The sequence below is a fragment of the Sinohyriopsis cumingii genome, chromosome 16 (genome assembly GCF_028554795.1).
Source record: "Sinohyriopsis cumingii isolate HCF-2022 chromosome 16, ASM2855479v2, whole genome shotgun sequence".
Classification (NCBI taxonomy): domain Eukaryota; kingdom Metazoa; phylum Mollusca; class Bivalvia; order Unionida; family Unionidae; genus Sinohyriopsis; species Sinohyriopsis cumingii.
Genome location: NC_142976.1, coordinates 21,851,323 through 21,872,363, shown reverse-complemented (window position 1 = coordinate 21,872,363; position 21,041 = coordinate 21,851,323). Strand labels below are relative to the sequence as shown.

Here is a 21,041-nt window from a genome sequence, read left to right as displayed (position 1 = left end):
CACTGATTTTGTTGACGTGAAAGTCCCATCTCTTACATTATTCAAAATTTTTTACACGTGTTCAAGATATTACTGGTATTTTTAAAAATATTTGATTGCACTAAAAGAACTAGATGAAATCTGACCAAAATCGTTTTTAATCTCGAAAAGATTTGATACATTCTTAGTTTGAGGAAGTTTCAAATATTCAAGAAAGATTGCTTTAATATATATTTAAGATTTTATTACAATTCAATTTTTGATACAGGCTAAAGAATCTGTGCACAAGTAATCATTATTAAAAGCAATCAAGCAAATAATAAAGATTTTCGAAAATCTAATTTTGAGGAAGTCATTTTCATATCCTAATTGAGACTGTGACCAGGTCTGCTACCTTAGCGTATAAATAAACCATCAATTTCTTTTGGCCAAGGTCACGAGGTTTTGGAACAATCATGCCAAGGTTTTTGCTGAAACCTCCTACTCCATAAGAACGAAGTAAATGAGACAAACAATGTATACATTGTCTGAATGACACACAAAGTTGTAATCGGGTCCATAGCACATGCATTGCAACAGACCTATCATGTGCCTTGTCACCCATTTTCTTCATAATCAGGGTTGGTCGGAAGCAAAAATTAAATGTACTGCATTTGCAATGATGGCTTACAAAATGTTTATCTCACAACCAGAAGCAGAACTGGAGAGTAAATTCAAAAGGAGACATGATTTAAGATTTAATAATACAGCAAATCTGCAATTACTCTTATGGGAAAAAAAATATCATTGCACACACAAAGAGGTGGGTGGGAAAGGGGAGGAGGCTGCAAACATACATTAATAATGAGAGCAAACAATTTAATCGGAAAATGTTTATTGACATGAACATGGATTCGTTAAATAGCACATTTCTTAAAAATGTGGAAACCATGGAAGTAGTTCTCCCATTCAACGTTTTAAAGACTAATATATTTATTTGACTAAACAAATGAAAAATAGCTCCAGTGAAATAGAAATGGTGATATATGGTATACAATAGGAAATTTGAGAGGCAAAGTACATACAAAACCGATATGGTTACATGTTGACATGATTTTTTAATATATTTACATAAGTGATTTTATTCATCCTACACAAAACTCTCCCCAACACTTTAAAGGTAAATTATAAAATACCTGAAGCAACTCTCAGTTAGCAAAGGGATCGAGCCCACGGCTGAAAAGAAAAATGCTTACCCAAAACTGCATCATAAAAAAATATTTCAATTTTGTCAATATTCTCACATTTTCTTACAAAAAAGAAAGAGATTGTGAGATGTTTAGATGACCTATGATGATGATGATGATGATGATGATGATATTGATGAAAATTTAAAGAAGCAGTAATTGATAGTTTGTCACAAATTTCCAATTAACTCCCTGTCATGTCTATACATTAACTACATCTAAATTTAGATTAAGGTAATCTATTTACCCATGTTCTTCAAAGGTAATGCAGTAGTGTTAGTAAAGTGATAGTCATTATTCTGATCAACATCATGATTCGTCGGTCTTTATAATGAAAAGCGAAAAATGTTTTAAAACTAGAGAACTATGTTAATCAGTGCTTTATGCTAAGTAAACTATATAGATATGATAATCTAACAAAACGTTATAAGTAAAAAATGTACATAACTGGGTCTATGCTGAACTCGAAAATATTTCTGGAGAACTAACCTCTCTTCAGAAGTTTACAAAAATAAGGAGAAGCAAGAAGAGAAATATCAAACATAACATTGATCAAAATAGTCAATATAATCTGTTTTGCATATGTTCATGTCTGCTGTCTAAATTACAAATGAAACACTAGTAAAAGTTGATACAAAATATCTCATAATTTTCTTGTTACTGGACCAGTTATTGTGCAAGCTACTGAATGAAAGTCAAACCTCGAAAATAGGTTATAGTATAAAATCAATAAACGTTTCCGGAGTAGAACTCCCTTTTTTTCATAGATTTATAGGATGAAATATTGATTACAATGACAAACTTTATTAGTAGTGGATTTGAAAATGACCAATGGATCGTAACTTGCATACAAATGAGCTAAAACAATAAGTTTTTCACCCACTGTGCAGGGTTTGTTTGCGAATCTTTGAAAGAAATTCCATGTATAGCAATGCAATTTTTGAATATATGTATGTTGTAGTAGTTCACAGCACCTCAGCACAAACGTGAATATGCAGCACCAACAAATGGTCACATTAAAAAAAGTAACTTATATTCATTAAGTTAGCAGTAAAATGAACACATTGCACGAAAATTCTTTTTCCACTTTTCTCAGTGAAGGGAAAATGGATATAAAAGTTGACATATACTTTTGATTATTAATGCATGGTAGTGAAGCAAAAGAGGGTAAGTGAAGTAAACTATAATCTTGGTGTATTAAGGCTAAATGACCGATTGATGAGCAACTTGTTTATCCAAATTTACCCCTACCACTAACAAATTAATGTTCCACATGATCAACAAATATTTTTCTCATTACTGCAAACTCTATGCAAAGTAGTACATTTTTTTAATAAAAACTCTTATCTGCACATTTACAACCAATTATACCAAATCTTTTACTATCAAAGAGAGAATTCTTTGCACAACAAGAAATAGTTTTTACGTGTAGATTAAAGAGCAAATAAAACGGTAATATCATTAGAGATTGAATTTCAAAATATAAGAGCACCTTGAGCCAACCTTTTCATTTGCCAAGTGAAAACTTTATCAATTAATTTAATATAAAGTGTGGACAGACATGTGGATATATCAAACTTATGCAGGTGTGACAATTACAATTTCATTAATACTAGAACAATCTAATGGTTAAATCTGTATACCTGAACATTGAAAGATAATACCTGCTTTTATAAATTATTTTTTTTTGCAAATGCAAACAGAATAATGAAGATGGACAAAGACAGCAATGCTATAAAACATAAAATTGAAGTCAGACATAAAAAATGAGGAAAGTAAACAGGTATTAGAAGAGGTAAGAGTCCAAGATCAAATGTAATTCTCGATCAGTAATCCCTTGAAAACTTGTTACATGAACCATTAATTTCACAGATATTTCATTTTCGACAATCACTTTAAATTACTTGAATCAAATTTTTAAAATATTTATTGTTTCTTAGGTACCATAGATTAAAAGAATTTGGGAAGAAATCAATTTTGTTTTGAAGTTATCCAAATTACTAAATTTGCAAAACATGTATAGACTGCAAATATGTGTGTGCGTGTGACATTTGGATTTTTAACATAGCTTTAACAATTTTTCAGTCATAACGCAAAGCTGTCTGCAGTGTGGCAGCTTATAGTGATGTCTAGCACTGGGGCATCATGCTGCAGACATGTAGCATGATGTCCCACCCAGTCACATTATCCTGATACCAGGCCGACCATTCCTAACACTAACCTCTTAATGCTGAGTACCAAGCGAGGCAGCTGTCAGTACCATTTTTATAAGTCTTTGATATGATCAAACCCACGACCTCCCACATCCAAGGCAGACTTCTAACCACTAGGCCACCTGAGCAGTTGCAAACAGGTTTGAAATAATATTATGCTGCAATGTACTGACTTTGCAGAATCCCCATTATATTATTATCATCTACAGCATTTACCTAGGTGTCTGGTTAGTCATGTCATCTACAGAGAAACATGTCAAGACTGAAACCTCAACACACTGAAATTCCCTATGAAGCATATTTCTCATTCCAATCTTTGTCTTCTTTAATTTAAAAAAAAAACAATCAGTAAACTGAAACCCCTGAACTATAAATTAAAATAAAAATTTTAGTCCAAAATGTAAATTCTACGCTTTAATCACAAAAAATAAACTTCATCTAAACATGTGTCCAGTCAAAAGAATAAAAAGTCTAAAGCAACAAAGAGTAATATAATCCACTATACAAAAATGGACACTGATATAATGAAATCACTGTCACTGCTATCTATTTTATAGAGATCCTGTCAAACCGGCATTTGATGTAGCTATACATTAACAACTAAAACATTTAACTTAATGTATGGTCCTTAACTTAGTTAGCAAATAAACACACATCCCTCAAAGGGACTGACACTCCAAATTTCCAGATTTCAAGAAAAGACCATTTCTTTCTTTTAACTGCTGATGGTTGAAATCGTCTTCGATATTTTTCAGCAACAGCGAGGTTTTCAAATTAGCTGCTGTGGTTATTATATTGTATTTCACATTAGCATAATCTTCATTTAGGATCAAGACATCTACAAGTCTTTTGATGAAATTCTATGTCAATATATCCATCCATTCTAAAGTAGGAGTGACAGAATGATTTTCAAGACCGACATCATGTCAGCCATAATGCATGTATTATTGGCACTATTTCATTCAGGATTAATTAGGTTTCATAAAAAGCCAATTGTTGAAAACCTCATTCAATGATTAGGGGACAGTAGAGATAACAATCTTTTCAAGAAGGTCACCATGGTGACCATACTGAGAGTACATTTGCATCATTCTGATTTAGGATCAAGTAGACACTGCAAGAACTCTTCTGGTGAAACCCCTATATAAAAATAGCTTTTCACTTAATAATGTCTCAAAGATTTTTAAGATGGCTACTATGGTGTCCATACTGACAGTCTGACCTCCATTTCTGTTTAGGAATAACAAGACTTCACTGACAAAAGAAACATCCCTTCAGCTCTTTTAGTCTATTATAAACTTCAACATGATAATAAATCTGAATGTATGGTTGGATGTACAGACACATGGACAGACAACCATGTGGACACCTAAGTGATTACTATGTTGAGCTTCTGCTAAGACTAACTCACCAAATATTGACTTACCATTGTTTTGTCAAACTGTCACCAAAAATAGACTGACCATTATTTTTACAAACTGTCACCAAAAACAGACTGACCATCACTGTTTTGTCAAAATGAATAAACATAACCTATATACAATAAGACATCTGAATCATATATTATTCTGGAAGTCATGCAAATACTCCTCTATTTCATTTGATCCTGAGAATCTTCAGTTTTGGGAAGTACTCTGCTATCAATATTCAAATTGTTCTTAATCTGTTTTTAACAGTCCACTTCAGTGCCAGCTTAACAATCTCAGTCTATACACTGTGGCTAATAAGGATAGTAAGAAGAAAAAGAAAGTGAAACTATAAACAAATATTGAGCATAATTACAAAATCACATGAATCTGCACCTCCATTATATATTTAAAATGGAAGATACCGTCACAACGATACATAAAATATTGCCACAACAAAACAAATTTTCTGGTATGCATGTATACACAGGAAGAACAAATGATGTACACGAGTTTCTGCCTATTTACAAGGATGTTAACAAATGAATATTGTGAAATACAAAATGTAAATATTTATAGATATATACATGTATACATATAGATATTTTTCTCATAAAATTCTTTCCTAGCACTTGCATTAAAAAATACTCTGAATCTGAACACACACCACTCTCGTTAACGATACAAATTATGTGTAATTATTAAAATGTCATGGACGTTTTCTAATATAGAATAAGTCCCTCATGCAGATCAAAGCTTTAAGTTTGAGATGAGTTTCATTGGAATAAAGAAACAAATCATTTTTCAAATTAAATGTTAGTTCTCATACCAAAACACGTAAATTAAAATCCTAAAAATGCAAAAATATGAAGGCATCTACAATACCATCATCTTCAACCTAATTAAAGACAAATATAAAATGATGGCACCTAACTATATCCTACAAAAAAACAAACACTGTCCTAACCACATGTAGAGAACAGTTAAAAGAAAGTTGGAAAATGTGACCTATTTTTCATGTGGGGTTGGCCAAAAAAATAATAATACATTTAAACATTTCCAACTTAAGTGTGTAAGAATGCACACAATTGTAAATATTATTAACCAAATCTGTCACAGCATTATGCCAGACGTGATCAGGGCCTATGCTATTTGTTGCAATGATAGAATGAAAAGCATAAACTGTGATATGCTGACACATTACATGCAAGTAGCCGAGGGTGAGGCGTTAGCAACAAATGTTTACTTTTACTTCTATTTTCACACTCTTAACAGTGGTGATATAGGTCCATGATGTGACAAAATTTTGCTACCTGTATGAGAGAATCATTCAAATAGGACCCAATACCAAGAAACTTCACAATTTCCACAGTATGAAAGTGTTATCATTTAAAATTGTTTGCCTTTTAGCAACTAAATAAACCCACGAGTCTAGTTTTGTTGAAACAACTAGCTGAAATCTGATATTCACATATCCAACACATCACAATAAACTCTGCTGAAACACTGCCATTAAGAATGTGATCAAAACTGGTTAGAAAGCATTGCTGTGGAGACCCTTGGTGGTGAATCATATTCAACAATTTCATCATACTAGAAACTGAATGGAGTTCTTGATACAATTTTAATACATTAGGTATTTTACACCCTGGTTAGGGAATAATGTTTGTAAAAATGAGATGACATGAGACTGTGTATTAATCTCAGTATGTTAATCATGCCTTTACTGTATGTGAAAAGGCCTTAATAAGTATGGCTAATTCTGTTAATCATGCCCTTACCCATCTTTGCTATCCAAGGTTCGAATGTGCTAATCCTATCTACACCCTGGAGGATCATTCACATATTTTCGTACTTTGGGTCTGTGAATTTCATTTGATACAGCAGCAAGCCACTGCATCCAATTAAAATCTAGTTATTCAAATCTGAACACTGCTGCTACAAAATCGAGACAAGAGGAACATATAAATGGAATGGACTCATAAAAAAGCAATTTTCCAGTAGTGCCGGTCTAAGTTTGTACAAATACATCCTTTTCCTCCAATACACCAGAAATGGCTTCTCTCTGGTATATATTCAAACTTTCGATGTTAAACTTACAAAGTATCCATCTGAAGTTAAATGCCTCCACAATTTTCAGCCGATTACAGTGCACCACTGTTACATGCTATTGGTTAGTAGGCATTACATTCTAAGGGAGACAACTCATGAAATCCAATTGATGTTGCTCGGTCAAAGCCAATGTGTAGATAGGGTAAACATAACAGAACCTTGGCTAGTAAAGATGGACTTTAAAAGGTCTTAATAACCAAGGTTAATTTTGTTAATCATGCATTTATCATTTGTCAAAGGCCCTAATAAACACGGTTAATTCTGTTAATCATGCCTGCACTGTACGTCAAAGGCCCTAATAACCACGGCTAATTCCGTTAATCATTCCTGCACTGTACGTCAAAGGCCCTAATAACCATGGCTAATTCTGTTATACATGCCTACACTGTATGTCAAAGGTCTTAATAACCACAGTTAATTCTGTTAATCATACCTGCAATGTATGTATGAGGACTTAATAACCACACTAATTCAATATGATTTCAAATCATATGGCTCCATATGAGTGTTCCCAGGTTGATCAAGTGTGTGTGTAGGTGTGTGTGATTTGGATTTTTAATGTAGCTTTAACATTTTTTCAGTCATATCGCTATGACGTCTGCAATGTGACAGTTTATAGTGATGTCTAGCACTGGGGCATCATGCCGCAAACATGTAGCATGATCTCCCACCCAGTCACATTATCCAGAGGCAGCTGTTTGTACCATTTTTCTAAGTCTTTGGTATGACTCGATCGGGGATCGAACCCACAACTTCCTGCATCCGAGGCAGATGCTCTAACCACTAGGCCACAGGAGCAGTGATCAAGTACTATCATTTCAAAGGTGTATGAAACATTAACACTTATTGAGACAGCATTCTTTTTATTCATCAAAAGCATTATCAAAGATATGTACTGTGCTGAAGGCAGCAGTAATACAATGAAAACTTTGAAGTAAATGCTTAAAATGAATTGTAATACATTAAAAATGTCTTTCTTTGCTTAACTAGAGCTCTTCTTCCATATCTGTATAATCTGGACTCAGTATAATTTCATAATATCATGGACCTTGGTCCTGTATTGAATGATCTGGACTCTATATGTAATTTTGTAACACCATGGACCTTGGTGCTGTATTGAATGATCTGGACTCTATATGTAATTTCATAATGCCAGGGACCTTGGTGCTGTATTGAATGATCTGGACTCTGTAATTTCATAACACCATGGACCTTGGTGCTGTATTGAATGATCTGGACTCTATATGTAATTTCATAACACCATGGACCTTGGTGCTGTATTGAATGATCTGGACTCTATGTAATTTCATAACATCATGGACCTTGGTACTGTATTGAATGATCTGGACTCTGTAATTTCATAGCACCATGGGTCTTGGTGCTGTATTGAATGATCTGGACTCTATATGTAATTTTGTAACACCATGGACATTGGTGCTGTATTGAATGATCTGGACTCTATATGTAATTTTGTAACACCATGGACCTCGGTGCTGTATTGAATGATCTGGACTCTATGTAATTTTGTAACACCATGGACCTTGGTGCTGTATTGAATGATCTGGACTCTATATGTAATTTTGTAACACCATGGACATTGGTGCTGTATTGAATGATCTGGACTCTATATATAATTCTGTAACACCATGGACCTTGGTGCTGTATTGAATGATCTGGACTCTATATGTAATTTTGTAACACCATGGACATTGGTGCTGTATTGAATGATCTGGACTCTATATGTAATTTTGTAACACCATGGACATTGGTGCTGTATTGAATGATCTGGACTCTATATGTAATTTTGTAACACCATGGACCTCGGTGCTGTATTGAATGATCTGGACTCTATGTAATTTTGTAACACCATGGACCTTGGTGCTGTATTGAATGATCTGGACGCTATGTAATTTTGTAACACCATGGACCTTGGTGCTGTATTGAATGATCTGGACTCTATATGTAATTTTATAACACCATGGACATTGGTGCTGTATTGAATGATCTGGACTCTATATATAATTCTGTAACATCATGGACCTTGGTGCTGTATTGAATGATCTGGACTCTATATGTAATTTTGTAACACCATGGACCTTGGTGCTGTACTGAATGATCTGGACTCTATATATAATTTTGTAACACCATGGACATTGGTGCAAGGATTGAGCATCCAGAAAAAAAGGATAAATATGAAAATTTAGCACTGTAAGGTATTGGCAGCCACATACGACAACAGATCTTAGCATATATTTTGTGGAAATTTGCTATACTGAGGAAATACAACGCAATGGTGAACACAGGAACATACATATAAAATCAAACCTTTCATTAACATGCAGACCACACATATCTCCAAAAATAGGAGTATAATTAAATGCTTCTGTACTTTGTACAGGCTAACCAACAAGATATATAAAACATTTAGGCATAGTTATGTATAGAAATATAACTAAATTGTCAATTTATGTGAATATGCCCTATATTTATAAAATGTTCATTATGATCAATTGTACAAGAGAAATGTATGGCTGGGTTAAGACGAAAGATTGACTTGACCAATGATTAATTATAAACAATATTATCTATGACTTAATTAACCTTATATTTTGTTTCCAACAAAAACATAATGCAACCAATCAGTTTTAAAGTTTTTAAGTACAAGTCCAAGTTCTCATCTTGATCTTCAAAAATATTACAGAACTGAGCAAGGAACTGCAGGCTTGCTTGTTTTTAAACAACATGCATGACCTATATAATTGATAGCTGTACATTAGGGGTGGGGATTAAAAAGTAAAGAATCAAAGGAACTGCTTGAGACATGTAGATATTATCAAAAGTAAAATGGTGTAAAAAAAATTTGTTCTTTACACAAGTTTTCAAGTTCACAACTTTTAACAGTGATAATTCCTCAATTTCTTTTCTGCAATCAAGACTTTTTCAATGTTGAGAATGACAACATGTCCTTAAGCTATTCAACTGTGACAGAAGAAATTGTATAAATAGCTGTGATGTTCAGGCTATTCCAGTTATGCAAGAAGATAACTTTCAGCTTTAAAAAACTTTACATTTTGAAAGTTCAGATTTAAATTTGATAAAGTTTGATTTCACAAAACTATATATCGTATTTGTATTGAATGTATCTTGAAAAAAGATTGCTTAGTTAATGTAAAAAAATCATTTACAGTTATTTTGCCATGGTGAAAATTACCTGGCTGCACAAATCTTACAAGCTTATACACTGGCCAATCTTGCACCTCTAAATCTGGGCTGATCTTCCTTTAATCACCTTAATTCATGTTAACAACAAATCAGTCACCAATGTATCAGCAATCGAATGATGCGACTTAGTGATGTGACAGATATATCCATCATGGCAACTTGTGTAGTCCAAGATACCAAATAAATGTTTAAAATTAACTGGACCTAGCTTTAAAACTGCTCAGTTAATCTAATCTGAATACAAATTTAGTACACATTTCAATTCATTAGTGTATTTGTTTAAGGAAAATGATATGAAGAGCTTGCTTTGCTTTAAAATAATTATTTCCTCATAAAGTTCTGTTCCTGAAAATGACAAAGTTCATGAGTTGCTCTTATCAATTTCCTACTTTCACTGTATTACATATAGCTCACCAAATATTTTTGGCAGTGCATCAAATAAGTGAATGCAACTGTCAAAATGTAGACATATCAATTTTCATTCCAAGCTTGTCTCAATGTTCGAAATTAAAAAATTCTAAACATACATTTATGTGCATCTTGTAAAGACATTTAAGATGCTGAAAAATGGATATATGTTGTTTAAAAATGACTGAACAGCATAAAAGCAAGTTCTCATGTAACAATTCCTAAGATACAAAAATATACAACACAAAAAGAAACCCCCACCATACTCCAGTGACACCAAATATTGTGATTTATATAAAATATACTTTGATCTTAAATGACACATGAAAAGACAGCTGAGTATTCCAGATGATACAAGATTTTCTTTAAATGAATAGGGCACAATTGAAGTAATATGTTAGAAAATGGTAATGACATTATTAACAGTACGAAAAGAATATCATTTACATCCTTAGATGTAAAACAAAAGCGTAACAGCTACATGTACTATGATGAAAAATCAAAACAATAAAAAGACAGTGAAACCTGAATTAAAGGACATTTTTGGTACAACTTGTCTTGCCATCTGTAGATACATTTATTTCATCTGAATGTACCCAACCCAGCACATTGTCTTAAAATATGCACATTATATTATCTATATCAACAATCAATTAAATGTGGCAATCAATAGTGCATACATTCTAATCCATACATTAGTCAACAGTAGATGGGTGTAAAATATTGTCTTAAATGTTCACAATCTTCATTTATTGGACATCCAGTATCCTGCTATATGCACCAAGGATGGCCTTTCACAATATAAAATTGCATCCACTGTCCACATTAGCCAAGTGTGCTTTAAACAAAGGACACAGAAACTTTCAATGAGGATTAATCAAGTGTCCTTATTTATTTCTTGAATAATCTGACACAAGCATCAGACAGTGCCTAGAGTACCCTCTCCAAGAACATATAGTATCTACTTTTGTCCATATAATGGACGTGTCCCTTATGACAGGTTTTACTGTTACTGATCAATCAGTACAATGTAATCTTAACAAGTACACAGCACAATTAAACAGCACTTGCACATAAACACAGCAAACAACAAGCAGGTATGGCACTTAAACATTCAACCAGGTAAAGCATAAATAATAGCAGGTAATTTAAAAATTATAAGAATTAAGATTCCTGTGAATGTTTTAAAACAAGTTTTTTTCCCTCTTCAAAAGGACAAAATTAACAATTCCTTCTTTAGCAAAAACAAGAACACTAAAATTTCAAGGGTTGTCCAGATGCCACTGGTAAATCTGGTGACACTGTTCAATATACCATCTCAGTAACATACAAACTGCTGTTAATGCACGGCAGGTTGCTCATTTTGTTTTCAAATTGAGCAAAGAAACCTTTCAGTCAAACAGTAAAATTATTTTACTATCCCCTAAAAACTTCAGTTATAGTACCTCTTGTAAAAAATATATATTTTTTTGGTAGATTGGCAAATGGGCCATTAGTTACAATATATACTCAATAATAACTCCAAACAACACAGACCCTGCTCTGCCTTTGTGTATCACACCTGCAGATCCAAGTCTATGTTGTTTGTTCTATTACTCCTTAAAACTGCATCACTGCTTATGAATGTAAGCAGTAATATAATAGGGATAGTACACTGTTTGATATGTACATACATTTACCAGAACACAAGAAAAGTTATTGTGCCTAGGGTTCAAAGTCTTTACCGAGTATTCCAGTTGCACACAGCAAACCATGCATTACTATTCTTATATAAACAAATGAAAAATATTCAAGCAGCATATGCAATTCTGATGTTTGAGAGGAGCTGATGTCGCAAAGTGCACGACAACAAACCTGCCGGAACCAGCCCGACCAAGTAAGAATATCTATTAATGATGAAGCAAGCTGCACTAAATATATTGAGTGCATTGTCTTCTGTTCTTTGTCAAAACACAGTAATAGCTGAATGAAGATCAACAAAATTGTCACAAGCATCAAACAAAAAATCCCAATTGTTCTCTCTTTGCAACACAATACAATTTTTGTACATCTCTTCTGCATCATTTTTAAAACAAAATTTATATTTACCCTATTTTCTCACATACTACATGCACTAATGTAAAGATTTTGGATGCAGATTTGTCTTTGCATACTGCATCAGTAGATATAAATGTACATTTATCATTCTGCCAAAAGATTTCAAGTGAAAAGTACATCCCTAATCGCTTGGTGCATCATGCAATGGGGATCTAACCTATATTCTGTGGTGAAACATCCAACATACGAATTGATACGGTACTTCTATTGATATATGTATCATTGAATGTCAATGGTCTTCATAATAATTTCCCAGTTATAATTACTTCAAGTGAATTCACTGTCCAGCATTTTGTATGTTTTCCTCTCATAACAAACAATTAGATGAAATCAATTCCATGAAAAATTAATCATTTCAAGTTGTCCCTTCCCTATTCCATATGTCATGTAATTAAAAAAGATATCTTGTGACTCAGTAGTTAACAAATCGGACTTGTTAACAGAAAGGTGCAAGTTCAGTTGTTTGAAGCAAATGCAGTAGCGGCTTAATGGTTAGTGTTAGACTTGTGACTAAAAGTATGCAGGTTTGAATCCTATTACTGGACTGTGGTGTCTTTGCGCAAGACACAATGTCTCAGCATTAAATAACCTACAAGTATTACTGTGGCCTAAAACATCAAAAGAAAAGAAATTTAATTCCTGCAAAGGTGTGTACTCTACTCAGCATGATAGAACCCTTGCATGATACTGTGCTGTGAAACACATAAAAACTGAAACCCTTGAAATTATAGCGTAATGATGGTAAGTATATACCCAATAACACATTTAAAACAAATCTTATATCTGCAGCCATTAATTAAAATAGAAATACAATTACTATTCCTGTCAATGAAAATAGTCAAGAAGTGATTGCCACAAAAGACACCATTATACACTGAACACAATCTATTGCAAGATCCAATAGGAGTATGTTTTTTTTCTTCCTTGTAATCAGTATTTCTGGATCAATGTTGACAATCGAATTTATGCGTGTTAATTGGAATAGCTAATTTCACATTCTGGCCCAGCCAATTCTGACCAAAAATGGAAAGAATATTTCTGAGTTCATACATATCTTTCTAAAATGCCGCATAACAAGGCAATAAGTTTTTTCAAATATTTAAAGCAATAATGGCGGTTTGATTTTATTTTTGGCAATATCTTCTTGCAATAATTCTGAATAAACACAATAAAGAATTTGGCAGCAGATGTAGAATAACTGTTAACCAGTCAAAATTAATGCAAACTAAGTAATTCAAAACTGCACATAAATAACATCAGATGTATTTTTTTTTAAATAAAGCATTTCTTTTCTGAATAATTATAGATAAAAGTACTGTGTGTAAAATGGTGTCCTGCCAGTGCCTCATGTGATGATACATACAAAAACATTTAATCTTAATGATGCCACTTCCATTGCCACCTAAAATATGTAACCTTTATCTCATTAACAATAGGTTGTGGGGCTTAATGCTTGACTATAAGGCTGATTAATCCACTATGTATAGAAATTAGTCAGAGGATTAACCCAATCCCTGATTACAATAATGAGCAAGATGAAAATAATATAAGAACTAAAAGCAATTGTGAAACAAGAAAAAATATAACTTTTCTATTGTTTCTGTCTTCTGTTCATCTTGATGGAAATGTTTGTTCAAGAGTTTGTATCATTGTCAGAATCACCAACATATTACGATATCAACAACTTCTCAAGTCATCTAATCAAGACTTCATCAAATCTATCACAATATCTTTGTACACAGAGATCTGTGATCTGTAAACATGGCACTTGACCCAGTCTGATATCTACAATAATGTGTGAAGTTTGGAGAACCAGTCTATACTATACACAGAACAAACTTCATTTCTTTTTAGAATGCAGCATCTCCATGAGTAGTGTTTGTTCTGGCATTTCACCATTCATGTGTTTAAAATACAAATACTCCTCAGCCCGAATACTAATAACTCGTATCTCTGGTAACCGTAGCAACACCTGGCCAAACTTATCCTTTACACTGGGGTAGAAGTTTATACAGTACTCCATTAATGCTGCGTTGACCTTTTCCTGACATGATTCCACATACTGCCGATCCTCAAGCTCAGCAACATCTGTTAATTAAAAAGAAATACTGTAAACCACCAAAATATCAGCAAGCACTTAGTGTTAGTTGCTAAGGCTCTATTAATTTAAACAATTTTTACATGCAACATACCAAGCTACTGCAACTGGCACTGATGGGTTAATTAAAATCTGTGAACAGCTTGCCCACAGAAGCCGTCTGCCATCAATAGCTCTAGCATGTGAAGTCAAACAACTGACCTTCTGCCACAGAATTTACATGGAAAATAAAGTCAATGGTCTACTAGTAGGTACTGTCGACAGGGTAATTAATGGTCTACTAGTAGGTACTGTTGACAGGGTAATCAATGTTCTACTAGTAGGTACTGTTGACAGGGTAATTAATTAATCATAGAGCTGGATCTGGAAGAACTTTATTTAGAGTGGCAGCTTGTCTGCAGCAGGCGAGGTCATGCTGTGACTCTGCTTGAACAAATACATGACAAGTAGATTACAACCTATTGATTTGTAACAAACTGACAATACATGTACATTTAGAGAATTGTAATCAACTAGTACACATAAAAGTGAAGGAACATACAACCTCTTCTCTGCATCACACCAATACTCAATAATCGTCATGATCCAGACGTAAGTGTCAATGTGCAATAACTCTTAGAAAGATTACAGTAATAGATTTGTCAATGTGCAATAACTCTTAGAAAGATTATAGTAATAGATTTGTCAACGCACAATAACTCTTAGAAAGATTACAGTAATAGATTTGTCAATGCACAATAACCCTTAGAAAGATTAAAAGACTTATCAATGTGCAATAACTCTTAAAAAGGATACAGTAATATATTTGTCATTGTGCAGTAACTCTTAGAAAGATTACAGTAACAGATTTATCAATGTGCAATAACTCTTAGAAAGATTACAGTAACATATCTGTCAATGTGCAATAACTCTTAGAAAGATTACAGTAACATATCTGTCAATGTGCAATAACTCTTAGAAAGATTACAGTAATAGATCTGTCAATGTGCAATAAAATCTTACAACGATTACAGTAATGTGTGTGTGTGTGTGATTTAGATTTTTAATGTAGCTTTAACAGTTTTTCAGTCATATCGCTACGATGTCTGCAGTGTGACAGTTTATAGTGATGTCTAACACTGGAGCATCATGCCAAAGACATGTAGCATGATGTCCCACCCAGTCACATTATTCTGACACCAGGCCAACCAGTTCTAACATGATCTCTTAATGCTGAGCGCCAAGCAAGGTAGCTGTTAGTACTATTTTTAAAAGTCTTCGGTATGACTCAGCCGGAGTTCAAACCCACAACCTCCTGCATCCGAGGCAGACACTCTATCACTAGGCCACCGGAGCAGTTGAGTATAGTAATAGATTTGTCAATGTGCAATAACTCTTACAAAGATTACAGTAACATATTTGTCAATTTGCAAAAACTCTTACAACGATTACAGTAACAGATTTGGCAATTTGCAAAAACTCTTACAAAGATTACAGTAATAGATTTGTCAATTTGCAATAACTCTTACAAAGATTTCAGTAACAGATTTGTCAATGTGCAATAACTCTTACAAAGATTTCAGTAACAGATTTGTCAATGTGTGCATCATTAAATGATGACCACAATACATACCAGGTTTTGTAACAATCCATAAACAAGAGGCTAAAGTGCCTGATATAGCTCAGCTAGGTAACTGACATGTTGGCTTGTGAAGGCAAATTTATAGATGTATTGAAAGTATGGAGTGATAATTAGAACACTTAATTGCCACACTGTCTACTGGACCGGTGTTGGTTCTGTTTTATATAAATCTTAGATTATATAAAGTATGGCAGCTTCTTTTCCTTCATTTCTGAAATTGTATTTTAAACATGTTTCTATTTTCTTGTGGGCTATAACAGAAGTATATGAAATAAGGCAAGAAATGTCCATTTTCACTCATTATTATATATTTAAAGTATGATTACTCTAACATGCAACTTATGGGAAGACTAATATCATGTGGGGGTTTAATGGCCTGGTTTTGGCTATTTTTTTTTATTAATGACACTGAAAATAAATACACAAAAAAGTACCTAACTTTTTCAAACACATCAGGAAGATACACACACACACAGAGTATAGATTGTTTATAAGGTCTCACAGGGGACTGGGAGTTTTGGAACATTATAGCAAAAGTTGTATCAAAATTCATCATTGTTTCTTCAACATTTTTATTTACTTGTCCATGTGGATGACATTAGACATATATGTACTAAATAATTCATACTGATATGATTACTGTCTGAAATTCAAAGAACACCATACATTTGTTGCTTCCTGGCGATAATTCACAAACAATATCTCAAGGGTACAAAATTTACATTTGAACTGTTGGGATCATAGGTGTGACAGTTTCACTAGCAGATTTGACATAATCCAAGAAATTAATGTTCTCATTACCAGTGTAAAGTAGCCATCACTCAACATACCAATAAGTACCTACGCAGCGGCATAGCTATCACTGGTAATGACATCTGCTTGATCACAACTCTGCCATAACAAAACAGTTGCACAATCTGTGGAAACATCACTCCATGCATGATAAATCATACCGACTCCAAAAAATATATTTATCTCATGCTCAATTTTGTTGTTGTCAGGTGTAGCAGTAAAGGCATGCAAGGTATCTATATTACAGCACATCAGTAAATTGACTTGTAATCCTATTTTCTAAAAATGAATTAAAAGCATGAAAATCTATTAAGGCCATCTACATATAGAAAGATACCTGTCTACAATGTCTCATTTGTCTATGTTAAGATCTGCCATAATTGTGTAAACTTAGCAAGTTTCCTGAAATGGACAAATGGTCAAGATACCCTTACTGCAAGCAAATGGACTTAAAATAAAAATGTCAACAGCCTGAGACTTACCTGGATTAAGAAGAATAAGAAATTTCAAGCAGACATATTCATTGACATCTATCTTCAAATCTCTAATTTTCTTGACCAATTCCAGGATACCATCTTTCATATCTCCCAGCCCCATGGTTTCCAGACTCTCCATTCCCAGCTTGTGACCACTGGACTGTAAAGACAAATGTTGCAAATTTCTGTCAGATCTCTAACCCTACTAGACTGTAAAGTCAGATGTTACAAATTTGTCAGATCTCTAACCCTACTGGATTGTAAAGACAAATGTTGCAAATTTCTGTCAGATCCCTAACCCTAGTAGACTGTAAAGACAAATGTTACAAATTTCTGTCAGATTTCTAATCCTACTGGACTGTAAAGACAAATGTTACAAATTTCTGTCAGATCTCTAACCCTACTGGACTGTAAAGACAAATGTTGCAAATTTCTGTCAGATCCCTAACCCTACTGGACTGTAAAGACAAATGTTACAAATCTGTCAGATCTCTAACCCTACTGGACTGTAAAGACAAATTTCTGTCAGATTTCTACATTAATACATTCAAGACTACTGGCACATCGGCATATTCAAGACTATTGGAGTTCATTTAGGACTAATTCACAATACTTTAAGTTTCTCTTAGATTTTCATTTTGTATTTCCAGGTAAATAGTTTGCTCAATGTTACAAAACTTGTTGGTTTTGCTTCTTTCTGTTATTTAGTTTAAGAACTGAGATTGTAACACATGGCTCTATACAATGTATGCCATATGAGGGCCTGGTCCATTAACATGGCTCAATATGAAATGTGCCATACAAGATCTGGTCCATTAACATGGCTCTGTACAATCTGTACCATGTAAGTATCTGGTCCATTAACATGGCTCTGTACCATCTGTGCCATATGAGGACCTGAATCATTAACATGGTTCTGTACCATCTATACCATATGAGGACCTGGTCCATTAACATGGCTCTGTACCAACTGTACCATATAAGGGTCTGGTCCACTAACATGGCTCTGTACCATCCGTGCCATACAAAGATCTGGTACATTAACATGGCTCTGTACCATCTGTCCCATATGAGGACCTGATCTATTAGCATGGTTCAGTACCATTTGTACCATATGAGGACCTGGTCCATTAACATGGCACTGTACAATCTGTGCCATATGAGGACCTGATCCATTAACATGGCTCTGTACCATCTGTACCATATGAAGACCTGGTCCATTAACATGGCTCTGTACAATCTGTGCCATGAGGACCTGGTCCATTAACATGGCTCTGTACAATCTGTGCCATGAGGACCTGGTCCATTAACATGGCTCTGTACAATCTGTGCCATACAAGGATCTGATCCATTAACAATCTGTACCATATAAGGGTCTCCTAAAAAAAATTAGTTTTCCTCTTAATGATTAAACAAGACTTTCCCAAAATTGGGAAAAGTGATTTTAACTTGAATTATTGTGGATAGTATGTATTCAAATAGCACACTATTCATACTCTGACATCATCAAAGTTGGATTGAAGAGCCTTCAGTCAGTAACAATGAATGGTGGAGATCTCTCAAGAAATACAAAAAGGTCTAACTGAACAAGACTAGGATATGCAAGGAGTCAAGTTTAAAATCCAGAGAATAGTTTCTGCAGTTTAAATTTATCAGACATTAACATAAAACAAAACTATATATGCCAACCCAACTGTTGGGCTAATGTACATATTGTAAACACATTCACTTTGCAAACTGTCAGTAAAGTGAAAAATGCAACTGAAAATGCAGACATTAAGTCTTGAAAAATACCTATAACTTGGTCTGGAACTTATAAAGTCAGACTTCCACTAAAAACCAATTAGTTATAAATCAAAAAGATGGAAGAGTTGAGCAAACAGGAAGCTCAGGTAGGCCTGAAAATTCATCTGGCTTATATAACTGAACAGTTGACAATTACATTAAGCAGGCTTATGCCAAAGAATTTCCATAGGACGAGCGTGGAGAGTGATTCACAACAAGACATTTGTGTATGACTGAAGGAGAGCAACTCGATGGAACAACATGCACAATATTAATAATGTTCCTTGATCTTCACTGTCACCAGACATAAACTTCATTGAAAATGTACGGAACACTTACAAAAATGATAAAACTAAAAGTAATCTCATCAATGTTGTCTAAGATATATGGCAATCAGTGACACAAAATGTGAAGTGAAAAAGATACAACATGTGAAGCAAGGATACAAAATGTGAAGCAGCTATACAAAATGTGAAGCAATGATACAAAATGTGAAGCAATAATACAAAACGTTAAAGCAACAATAAAAAATGGGAAGCAGTTATACAAAATGGGAAGCAACAATATAAAATGTGAAACAGTAACACAAAATGTAAATAAAACAAGTTTTCCAAAAAAGGTTTCTAGTTGCTACATTCAAATGTTTAAATTTTTAAGAGCGAGATATTCATGCCAGATCCTGATTTTATTATTATTTATCAGGACTTATTTTGCTGTTGTCAGGATATTCTTAACACTATGTTTTTGCACCATTTTTATAAATGGATATTAGAAAATACATATTACATATTCAAATGATTTAGTTTTCATGTTTTACAGCACAGCAACAAAAGCTTAGGTGTTCCAAGGTAATTGGAGTAAAGACTAAAAGAGCCTTGCTTAAGCACACACCAGGAGCCAGCCTTGGCTGATCCAAATGAAGAATTCATTTCCTTTTGCAGGTGCAACATGCTACCAAATGAGCTACAACAGCTTTTACCTCCATTAGTCACTTATGATCATGTGTAGGAAAAAGAATCTGACCTATTCAAACTCCAATAGTCACATCTGATAACATGCAGAATATTGAACCTTATCAATAGATCTATCTCCTTTAGTCCATCTTCACTAGCTAAAGTTCCAATATGATAAACCTATCGACACCTTGGCAGATCAAATCGATATTTCAGTGCTCTGTCCTAGCGACATCATTTGAATTTCATGAGTTGCCTACTGTAGTATGTAATGCCAACTAATCAATAGCGTGTAACAGCCATGAACTGTACATTGGCTGGAAATGGCAGAGGCAACTGACTTAAATGGATACTTTACAAGTTTAACAGCAAAGGTATGACTATGTACCTTAGGGAAGCCATTACAGGTGTATTTGAGTGAAAGGAATTTGTACAAAAACTGACCGGGACTGGAAAATTACATATTTATCAGTCCATTCAAGTTGTTTGCTTCCATTGTCTCGATCATGTTCAATCTGAACATCTGAATTTTTATTGGATGTGGTGGCTTGCCACTGCATCCAATAAAATTCACAGACCCAAAGCACAGAAATATCTGCTTGATAAGCCAAGGTGTAGATAAGGTTATCATATTGAAACCTTGGCTTGCAAGA

The 21,041-nt window shown here is 33.9% G+C and overlaps 1 protein-coding gene across 2 annotated transcripts in view; it reads right to left on the bottom strand.

Moving 5' to 3' along the window:
- Window positions 1-836: 836 nt before the first annotated feature.
- The window catches only part of LOC149780053 (nuclear receptor subfamily 5 group A member 2-like), a 73,246-nt gene continuing 53,041 nt past the window's right edge, over window positions 837-21,041 (bottom strand). For both annotated transcript variants that reach the window (XM_089936806.1, XM_089936807.1), the window contains exons 6-7: window positions 17,657-17,810; window positions 837-14,751 (exon numbers count right to left, since the gene is read on the bottom strand). In XM_089936806.1, coding sequence (XP_089792932.1) covers window positions 14,504-14,751; window positions 17,657-17,810 — 402 coding nt within the window. In that variant the 3' untranslated portion in view covers window positions 837-14,503. The remainder of the gene's footprint in view (window positions 14,752-17,656; window positions 17,811-21,041) is intronic.